Source organism: Oncorhynchus masou, chromosome 13, assembly GCF_036934945.1.
Source record: "Oncorhynchus masou masou isolate Uvic2021 chromosome 13, UVic_Omas_1.1, whole genome shotgun sequence".
NCBI lineage: Eukaryota > Metazoa > Chordata > Actinopteri > Salmoniformes > Salmonidae > Oncorhynchus > Oncorhynchus masou.
In genome coordinates, this window is record NC_088224.1 from 42,069,090 (window position 1) to 42,080,879 (window position 11,790).

At 42.4% G+C, this 11,790-nt stretch overlaps 1 protein-coding gene across 2 annotated transcripts in view; it reads left to right on the top strand.

Annotated features, from left to right (window-relative positions):
• The window catches only part of LOC135552352 (protein argonaute-3-like), a 56,179-nt gene extending 49,871 nt beyond the window's left edge, over nt 1-6,308 (top strand). For both annotated transcript variants that reach the window (XM_064983919.1, XM_064983920.1), the window contains exon 19: nt 112-6,308. In XM_064983919.1, the coding sequence (XP_064839991.1) occupies nt 112-220 (109 nt within the window). In that variant the 3' untranslated portion in view covers nt 221-6,308. The remainder of the gene's footprint in view (nt 1-111) is intronic.
• The last annotated feature ends 5,482 nt before the right edge of the window (nt 6,309-11,790 follow it).

Sequence of the window (11,790 nt, forward strand, 5' to 3'; positions counted from 1 at the left end):
ATGTATTGACTATAAAATAATAGTCAAGTTCATTCAAGATAAATGTTCTCCTTCTCTTTCTGTCCTTTTCCCTTTCTCGTTTCCTCACTTCCTTCTCTTGAACACACGCAGTGCGGAGGGCAGCCATGTCTCGGGCCAGAGTAACGGCCGAGACCCCACGGCCCTCGCCAAGGCTGTTCAGATTCATCACGACACACTGAGGACTATGTATTTCGCTTGAGAGGTAGAATACCCCTCACAACACCCCACCCTATCAGCCTCTGTGTCCTAGTGGGGGTCAGCCATCGCATATCGGACTTTGGGCTGGCGCAGCTCTGGTCCCGATGAGGGGATGCCAAGCCGCGAAGGATAACAACAACCAGAGGGAGTACAGCAACGTTATGCAATATGAAACCAGCCAATCCTCTCCCAGCCTGTTCTCCTTTGCTGTGTTTTTAATTAATGGATCGTCTCTGATACTGCTCCTTGAGCTGTGCTCAACTTTTGCTTTGTCTTACTTTCAAAATGCCAGAGTGTAGAAGACAAGACATGGGAATTGATAAGGATGGTTTCAGGGGGTGGGTGGGGACATAGCAGGTCCAGTGAGGATCATTCTTGTTCCTCAACCCAGTGCTGATATGATGACTTGCCTATCCATGTTCAATCGTATAAATTGTCCTCTTTTAAATGTCTTTGTTAGCTTGTTGTCGTTATATGTGCGTCTTTGTATGTTCTGTAGAAGTCTGATTGCCATGACGATGCCTGTTAGTCGAGAACGCTTGTGAATCACAGCTATGCCCTTTTTCATAGGGCAAGCTGCTCGCCCAGTTACTCTGCTCTCTTTAAGCCAATGGTGATTTACTTGCAGTCATTGCGCCTGTCAGAGTTTAACACGGCAATCTCTATCTATGTCAAAAGGCATTTACAAAAAAAAAAAATGTTTTACAGCTATTGTTTGTCGTACTTTTAGAATATCAACCCTGGCCACACCATGGACCTACTCAGAGAACCTTTACAGAGTTCACTGTGGTAGCTACAGAGTTCACTGTGGTAGCTACAGATTTCACTATCTTTGTTTTATTATTTATCCTTCTGTGATTTGAGATTAATCTTATTTATCATTCATTTTCAGCAATAGAGCACTGTTCGTTTTGTCAAATTTGAACTAAGGAACTGATGTCACACCTTTTAGTGCAATAAGTCGTTAATGCATAAAAAGTGTTCTATGGTTATCATACCGATTTTTATATATTTGGGCCATTATGACCGGATATGGGCAGGTGATAACGGATAAAGAATGTAAACTGGGGCAAGGATTGATGCCACAAAATGGTTATGTGGGGGTGACATGACACAATACGTGTTTTTTAGTAAATGGAGTGAATTATGTGCCCGTTTTTAGGTGGGAAAGAAGAATTTGAAAGACCAAGGATGTATCTATTTTAGTTGGAGCTCCTCTGAGATCAGTTAATTAGTTTAGTTATACAGTCAAATAATCTCATCCAGGCATTACTGTCAGCATGATATGTTGTCTAGGAATGTCTGGGGTTAGAGAGCGCAGCGTGTATGGCTGCATTCAGTTTCATGATTTCATTTTTAATGTGAATTATTTTTTAATATGTAGACTGATCAATTGAAGGTGGGGACAGTTAGCTAACAGATCTGTATGGTTCATTTTAACCCTCTAGTGGAGGACTCATTTTGCACTGTTCAAAGTAAGCCTTCAAATTTCAGAGTTTTATCAAGCCGTTTTGTCACATTTTGAAGGGCTTTGCCTTGCTGTGCAGTATCCTCTAGGCGAGGCCTTTGGTTTGGTCAAGCTGGAACGAGACAAACTCAATGTGCCTCGTGGGATTGTGAGGGGGAGGACTGGGGTCATCTGCATGGGGCTTGAAGCATGGGTGTTATGAGCCTTGTCCGACTGGGACACAGGTGATCCCTGCTCTCACTGCAGAAGAGGCAGTGTTGTAGCATGGCCAGCACTCTGCCACACTCATTGTCCTATAGCTACGTGTTACCAGAAACCAAACTAGCTGCTATACCACATGTTATTTTGTTCATATATATTCCTACAAAGAGAGACTATAAAAAATATATGACAATTTACTGCACTTAAAGATGCATGTGTTTCAGGTGAGACACATACCCTGGTGCTGAGAGGTGCAGTATGGGGGGGGGGGGGGTAGTAGAACCCACTTTGTTGTATTCAGACATTATGAGCTTCGTGTTTTAAAGGATCAGGTGTAACAGTAGAGAGGACTTTCCACTTATAATACAGGGGACATGCTTTCATTCCCAGAGGGTGTGGTATTTTAGTCATCAGTACCCCGGGGGCCAAACTGTATGTGTGAATTAAGTCCCAGCAAAATGTCAGACATTACCAGCATCTGATTTTACTTAAAGAACAGTGTCGGTATGATCTCATCAACTGTAACTGTGTGCTAATGTGTAGCTGCTCTGCTTGTGTGATAAAATATTTTAAAAGATGTCTGTACGGCAGTAAAACGGGAAGGAATTATCTCTGTACGATGCCACGGAATTGACCTCTGGAGCCCAGTGGGCGGGGTTTTGCATCTAGGGGGGGGGCATTGTGAACTTATGCTGCCGTTCGTGGGAGGTGGGAATTTACCAGTTGTGAAGTTGGAAATACGAGTGGGATGCTTTCACATGCTTTGAACTCATTGAGAAATGCCGATTGGCTAATGGCTAACAAGCTGCGTAAACCATAAATTAAAAGTACAGCTCTCTTGCTTGCAAACAAATTAAAGGGTTCAAAAACCATATTAATAGATTGCTATTTAGGAATGTTTTGTTGCATTTAACTTCCGAAAATGCTGTTATCGAGGTTATTTCCTTAGTAGGTGACAGAGGTCATCATGTGGGAGCACAGGATGATGGACAAATTTACCACCAGTAATTAGCAGTTGGAGGGCCATTCAAGTCGATTTTCCCAGTTGTATGTGGTGAATTCCCACTTGGTTAACGAATGTAGCATTATTCTGAGGCTGGGGGATAATACAGGGGAGACGCGTGGCAGCCTACAGTGCATTTGGGAAGTATTCAGACCCTTTTTCTACACTTTGTTACGTTACAGCCTTATTCTAAAATAGATTTTCTCCTCTTGAATCTACAAACACTACCCAATAATGACAAAGCAAAAACAGGTTTTTGCATAAGAAAAATTATACTTTATTTACATACGTAATTCAAACCCTTAGCTATGAGACTTGAAATTGAGCTGTGGTAAATTCAATTGATTGGACATGATTTGGAAAGGCCCAGACCTGTCTATATAAGGTCTCACAGTTGACAGTGCATGTCAGAGCAAAATCTAAGTGATGAAAGTTGAAGGAAATGTCTGAGCTCCATGACAGGATTGTGTTGATACACAGATCTGGGGGAAGATACCAAAAAAATGTCTGCAGCATTGAAGATCTGCAAGAGCATAATGGCCTCCGTCATTCTTAAATAGAAGTTTGGAACCACCAAGACTCTTCCTAGATCTGGCCACCTGTCCAAACTGAGCAATCGGGGGAGAAGGGCCCTGGTCAGGGAGGTAACCAAGAACCCGATGGTCACTCTGACAGAGTTCCTCTGTGGAGATAGGAGAACCTTCCAGAAGGACAACCATCTCTGCAGCACTCCACCAATCAGGCCTTTTATGGTAGAGTGGACAGACTGATGTATTCCTCAGTTGAAGGCACATGACAGCCCGCTTGGAGTTTGCCAAAAGGCAACTGAAGATTCTCAGACCATGAGAAACAAGATTCTCAGGTCTGATGAAACCCAGATTGAACTCCTTGGCCGGAATGCCATGCGTCACATCTGGAGGAAACCTGGCACCATCTTTACAGTGAAGCATGCTGGTGGCAGCATCATGCTGTGGCAATGTTTTTCAGCGGTATGAACTGGGAGACTAGTCAGGATCAAAGAAAATATTAACAGAGAAAAGTACAAAGAGATCCTTGATGAAAACTTGCTCCAGAGCACTCAGGACCTCAGACTGGGGCGAAGGTTCACCTTCCAACAGGACAACGACCCTAAGCACACAGCCAAGACAACGCAGGAGTGGCTTCAGGACAAGTCTCTGAATGCCCTTGAGTGACCCAGCCAGAGCCCGGACTTGAACCAGATGAAACATCTCTGGATAGACCTGAAAATAGATGTGCAGCAACGCTCCACAACCAACCTGACAGAGATAGAGAGGATATGCAAAGAACAACAGGAGAAACTCCCCAAATACAGGTGTGCCAAGATTGTAGCGTCATACCCAAGAAGATTTGATGCTGTAATTGCTGCCAAAGGCGCTTCAACAAAGCACTGAGTAAAGAGTCAGAATACTTATGTAAATGTGATATTTCAGTTCTTTTTTTTCTTTTTTTAATAAAAATATGTTTTTGCTTTGTCATTATGGGTATTGTGTTTAGATTAAGGGGGGGGATTAAAAAAAATCAATTTTAGAATAAGGCTATAACGTAACAAAATGTGGGAAAAAATCTGAATACCTTCCAAATGTACTGTATTTCCTATATAATGGCAGCCCAATGCCTATGTAATGCACTGCTCTTGACCAGGGCTCTGGGAAAATGTTGTGCACTATGTATGGAATGGGGTGGCCCATAGTGCACTACGCACTACCTATGTAGGTAATCAGTGGCATTTGGGACACAACCAGGCTCCTCCATGTGATGACCTCCCCTCTAAACGCTGGACATCAGATGCCTTCTTTCGTGTTGTTCTAAACCATTTAAAATTCTGAAATTGAGATATATTTGTATATTATAATGAACACTTATTTTTGCTAACAAATTCTATAAAAATAGAACAATAATAATAAAATATAGAAGACAATGGTAATATGGTCACTAATAATAATCCAAATGCAATAGACTGATGTGGTGTTTATTTGTTCCATGTCAAAGCAAAGCGTGTCGTACCGAAGCTACATCTGTGTAGCATTTAAATGACCTACTGTGAGGGGGATTGCTGATTTTTTTTTTGGGGGGGGGGCAGGTGTTCTGTAGTGACTGATTGGATGAACCTCCCCCTATTTCCCATCACCCTCCTCTCTGTTCATTGAACTAATAATCTCTGGAGAGTAGCCTAGCTTCCATTCAGTAGATTCTGTTCATCTCATAGAGCCTGGTCTACTAGAATTGGTAGTGAATGTGACCTCCATTTTTGAGTGTTGATTTAATCTGAGACATTTTGTCTAATTTTGTGTGTGTGTGTGTGTGCATCTCTCAAAGTTTTTTGTGGGAAAGGGTTGAAGGTTCATCCTTGGACAAAACTCCATAGACCCGTGCCTTTTTCTGATGGTGCTGAAAACAAGTAAATCAAAGAAGATATTTTACTTTCAAAACATTGAGGGCAATATGCCCCTCTCTACATTGATACGTATATATTGATACATGACAATACTGTCCAACATGTGCATGTATGTGTGCGTTTGTGTGTACCACTGACATACTGTATGCCAAGAACACAACAATATGCAGAACCAATCAGTTTTGAGGTGTCAGGACCAAAAAAGCTTGTGGGGATGATAAGGTGGGCAGGCACTCACAATGCACAACCAAAAATGTTGCTTTTAATAACTAGACACTACAGTGGATATTTTAGACTGCCTCCCTAGTGGCAAACTGTTTACTGTAATGCATGGGGTTTTCAGCCCTGGTTCCCTTTAATCATTTAGTAGATGTTCAGGGATGGTATGTTCTAAAGTGAATAGCAATAAACAATGTGATCTTTAGGCTCTGAGCAACTGGCTGTTTACACGAGGATTGCTTCCCAAATGCCACCCTATTCTCTTTATAGTTCTCTAATGTTGGTTCTGGTCAAAGTAGTGCACTATATAGGAAATAGGGTGCCATTTTGGGAAGCAACCCTGGTGTAACCCAACCATTATTCTAGGCTAGACAGAAATACATTTTATATTTGTTTAGAACCACTGCTCTGGCGTTCTGCATTTCTTCTGAAGGTCTTTATTGAAAAGCTGTTACAGCTAGAGGTTTATAGACCGAGAACAACATGCAGTGGTCCAGTTGTGCCACATGAGTGCCCGCTTGCCTAAGAAACGATTCCTCTGTAAATCTCCAAACCCTGCATCTCTATTGTGGTTGGCTGCATATCGTACTTAATAAGATACAACTGACAAATTGCTTCGGTAACAGTATGCTCTAGATTCTTTGCCTGATTATGAAATTATTGTGACACTTTTAGAAGTATAATTATATGTAAAATACATTTTTTTTTGCCTGATCCTGGTCCTAAGTTGAGCCTTTTTATTTGGTTGTCATATTTAATTGTTTTAATTAAATACTGTATGTATGAAATCTTTGTTGGTGTATTCATTGAGAATGGATGAGTAATGTATGTTGATCCTTGCAGTCTTTTTCTGCATCATTCCTAGAAAGACTGAGATATGGTTTTCAACTGTGATGGTGCTGGAGTCAGGTGTGTAACTTGCAGGGAGATCAATGCCCCCAATATTTGAGACGAGCCAATTTGACCCCCTCAATAATACACCATGATGGATTGGAAATTATTTTCCCATCGTAGCTAGTTATTTCTCATGATCACGACATAAAAGTTGTTTTGTCGAGATCCTGAAATAAACTCTAGAAATAGGAGTGGACATTGATGATAGAGTGACAGTATGGCTGAGGCAGTGAGCCCACGGTGGATCAGCACATATGTTTTTATTGATTGCTACACTAAGGGATGGTCAATTTCATGTGAACATCATGCTTTCATTTGTGTAAGGGAGGATTTGGTGAACTGTATATTCTTTAGGTTAGGTTTTACTTTGTGTTCGCTCCCGTGTCCTGGTAAGGGCACAGACGTCAGACGGGTAGGATTCCAGTTGAGGTGGTTTAATAACGCCGACTGCACAGGCACGGAACCGCACAGTGTATGAAGTATGGATGGGCAAAGGCTCTTAGTGGTCTGGCAACTTGCGTCAACCAAAGTGTGGTTAGTCTGCAAGTAAAGAGAGAAATAAAGATACCACAGAATACAATCTCCAATTCACATCTCTTATAAACAATTTGCATGGCTATAACATGACTATGATAACTTGATGCTATACAGGACCACAAAACGCAATTCAACATGACTGACTGCACTAATTAAGATCAAAGTGGTGGTGCTGCACACGTGCTACAAAGCATAGCACCATCTTCAGTACAGGGCTACAACTGCACAATTAACTTGAATACCTCTAAACAGTCAAATACAATGTAATACCCATATAATGATGTGCCATACACCTATACAATTACAGGGCATTACTGGGTGACATTTTCCTTTACAAATACAGAGTTAAATGTGTGAAATGATCTGACAGCCAAAACAGAGAGAGCCCTCTCGCAATAGCTAGCTCTCAGTAGAAACTACTAATTAGCATAACCATAAATATGACATTATCGTCGCAGAGTGCATCTTCAGACATAAACACCTGAAAGGTATGAAATATGTACTTGCATATCAACAAGGACGCACACTGGCCTTGGTTAACACACAATGAAAGCTAACTGATGGGAAAACAACGATGGCTGGAGCTCTCACTTGACTTCTCACGAGCTGATATTCTCTAAACTGGAGATTAGTGAATGAGTTGGCTCTAAGGGCTCTTGTAGGTGAACGTTGGGAGCCGGCTCGCATATCAGAAGAGCCAAATCTATTCATAAAAATGTAACAAAAAAAATTAAGATATGAATAATCAAAATATTGAAATTAATAGAATGAACTAATTCAAAGAACAAAAAATACATCAAATAATATAGTGCTCAAGCGCACACATTCGTTCTGACTGTCTGGTCAGACTAACAGCCTCACCTGTCGTTCCTGTCAAGGTGCGTGAGGGAGGGCCGAGCCAATACACTCACAGTCACACACTTAGCAGCCGAGGAGAGAGAGGAAGAACAGCTGGAAAATCCCATATTAAGCCACAACCTACACCGGCATATGCGAACTGTGTATGGAAAAGGATATATTTGGATTGGAGAAAGTTTCTATTGTGACAAAACGCGTATCTCACGTGTGAGCGTTATTTCTCAAAATGAGTGATAATTGGTCACGCTTATATTGGGCAACATTTTGTGAGTTCAAAGACAACTTTGGTAGTATTATAAACGTTTAAACAGCTGGTTTCTAGTAGGCTATATAATTTGAGAACGGCTGTTGCTCAGTAGGCTCAAGCAAGCCTGTTTCTCTCCCCAGTCAGAGGCTGCATGTCTGTCTCACAGACTGACCTGCAGCAGCAACATATCTTCCTTACAGTGCATTCAGAAAGTATTCGGACCACTTGACTTTTTACACATTTTGTTACGTTACAGCCATTTAAATGGATTAAATCGTTTTCCCCCTCATCGATCTACACACAATACCCAATAATGACAAAGCAGAAACATGTTTTTAGAATTTTTTTGCAAATGTATATTACAAATAAATGTCTGAAATATCACATTCACATGAGTATTCAGACCCTTTACTCAGTGCTTTGTTGAAGCACCTTTGCCAGCGATTACAGACTTGACTCTTTTTGGGTATGACGCTACAAGCTTGGCACACCTGTATTTGGGCAGTTTCTCCCACTCTTATCTGCAGACCCTCTCAAGCTCTGTCAGGATGGATGGGGAGCATCACTGCACAGCTATTTTCAGGTCTCTCCAGAGATGTTCGATCAGGTTCAAGTCCGGGCTCTGGCTGGGCCACTCAAGGACATTGAGACTTGTCTCGAAGCCACTCCTGAACCTTCACCCTAGTCTGAGGTCCTGAGCGCTCTGGAGCAGGTTTTCATCAAGGACTCTCTGTACTTTGCTCCTTTCATCATTCCCTCGATCCTGACTAGTTTCCCAGTATCTGCCGCTGAAAAACATCCCATCAGCATGATGCTGCAACCACCATGCTTCACCGTTGGGATAGTGCCAGGTTTCTTCCAGACGTGACGCTTGGCATTCAGGCCAAAGACTTCAATCTTGGTTTCATTAGATCAGAGAATCTTGTTTGTCATGGTCAGAGTCCGTTATGTGGCTTTTGGCAAACTCCAAGTGGGCTGTCATGTGCCTTTTACTAAGGAGTAGCTTCCGTCTGGTCACTCTGCCATAAAATGCCTGATTGGTGGAGTGCTGCAGAGATGGTTGTCCTTCTGGAAGGTTCTCCCATCTCGACAGAGGAACTCTGGAGATCTATCTGAGTGACCATCGGGTTCTTGGTCACCTCCCTGCTTTGAAAATTATTAAATTTAAGAATGATGGAGGCCATTGTTTTCTTGGGGAACTTTCAATGTTGCAGACATTTTTTGCTACCATTCCCCAGATCTGTTCCTCTACACAATCCTGTCTCTGAGCTCTACGGACAATTCCTTTGACCTCATGCTTGGTGTGCCTTTCCAAATAATTTCCAATCAATTGAATTTACTACAGGTGGACTCACCTCAAATTGTAGAAACATCTCAAGGACGATCATGGAAACAGGATCCACCTGAGCTCAATTTCAGGTCTCATAGCAAAAGGTCTGAATATGTAAATAAGGAACTTCAGTTTTGTATATTTGTGACTCACAACCTGGAGTGACACATGCACTTATCACATAGTGAGTGACACATGCACTTACAGTGCCTTGCGAAAGTATTCGGCCCCCTTGAACTTTGCGACCTTTTGCCACATTTTAGGCTTCAAACATAAAGATATAAAACTGTATTTTTTGTGAAGAATCAACAACAAGTGGGACACAATCATGAAGTGGAACGACATTTATTGGATATTTCAAACTTTTTTAACAAATCAAAAACTGAAAAATTGGGCGTGCAAAATTATTCATCAAGGGCATCAAGCTTGGATTGTAGGATGGCCAGGGTATTAAGCATGTCCCAGTTTAGGTCACCTAGTAGCACAGGCTCAGAAGATAGATGGGGGCAATCAGTTCACATATGGTGTCGAGGGCACAGCTGGGGGCAGAGGGACGTCTTTTGCAACTTGCAACAGCGAGAGACTTGTTTCTGGGTACAGACTTGGATAGTAATACAGAAATCTGCAGGCTATCTTTGCAGTAGATTGCAACACCGCCCTCTTTGGCAGCTCTATCTTGGTGGAAAATGTTATAGTTAGTGATTTGGTTTTCCTAAGCCAGAATTCAGCCAGAATTCAGACACGGCTAGAACATCCGGGATGGCAGGAAAACAAACTTAGGGAGGAGGCTTCTAATGTTAACATGCATGAAACCACGGCTTTTACGGTTACAGAAGTCAACAACTGAGAGCACCTGGGGAGTGGGAGTGGAGCTAGGCACTGCAGGACCTGGATTAACCTCTACATCACCAGAGGAACAGAGGAGAAGTAGGATAAGGGTTGGCTAAATGCTATACGAACTGGCCGTCTAGCACGTTCGGGGACAGATTAAAAAGAGCAGGATTCTGGGCACGATAGCGTAAATTCAAGGCATAGTGTACAGACAAAGGTAAGGTAGGATGTAAGTACATTGGAGGTAAACCTAGGCATTGAGTAATGATGAGAGAGATAGATTCTCTAGAGACGTTTAAACCAGGTGATGTCATCGCATATGTAGGAGGTGGGACAACATGGTTGGTTCAGGCATATTGAGCAGGGCTAGAGGCTCTACAGTGAAATAAGACAATAATCACTAACCGGGACAGAAATGGACGAGGCATATTGATATTAGAGAGAGGCATGCGTAGCCAAGTGAACATATGGGTCTAGTGAGTGGTTGGAATGACTGGGGACACGGCGATTCAGACAGTTAGCAGGCCGATGCTAACAGTTAGTAGACCCAGAGATCTACTAACAAGGGAATCTATATTCAGAGAGCCTGTTTCAGTCCTGCCCTTGACTTTGATGCAGGGCATGTGATGTCCATAGCCTCTTCATCGCATAACTCCCTGATCTTGTCAAAAAGATAGCTAGACAAACTGTGTCCAGTCCAGGTGGTGCTTTTTACAGGCAGTCCATCTATGGGAGGAAGGATGACAGCGTTGTGCAGCAGCTGAAACCAGGTCACGACTGAGTCCGAACGCTCCTTGGAGACAACAGGCTCCAGAGCATCGAAACTGTTTAACAGGGAATAACAAAAAATCAGAAGACATTACAACCCTTCACAACATCAATTCACCTCCCAAGTTTAGATAAGAATAACCTCATACGAAGAAAATTATTTTTTTACCTGAAGTGCTGGTATTGCTTGATCTGTGGCAGCGGTCTAAATCACAGAGTCAGGTGTTGTTGACAGCCATAGCTTTCCACCAGCACCGTACCATCATCCAGTCCAACCAGCTGTGGGATGTGGACCCCTATCACAGTGCTGTCCTTCTTAACATCAGCATTCTGAGACAAAGTTTTCACTCTGATCTTTCTGAAGCGCTGCTTGATGAGACAGAAGCACAAGTCAGGGGCAAACTTGGTGTGGCCTGTGATCAGGAAGTTGAAGGTCCAGATTGTGGTGGAGCTTGTGCATGGTCGGCCAGGCACAATACCAGAGCACAAACTTGTTCCTCTTTTGGCCACAGTTATCACAATTCAGGTCCACACTTGTTTTCCCAACTCCATAGTTGAAGAAATGGTGCATGTAGTTGCTTGGGCCAGCTCTGTTTTTGATGACTGTATCACTGGTGGATTAGAGTCAGGCGTGTTCTGCTGATTGATGCTGAAAGACAAATTCCAGATACAAATATTTTGGCATTATTATACATAGATGTGAAATTGCATTATGAGAACATCACTACACACAGTTCATGCAGGGAATGTTAGCTATTGTAACTAGCCAGCCATCTAACGTCAGCTGGCTACCTAACAG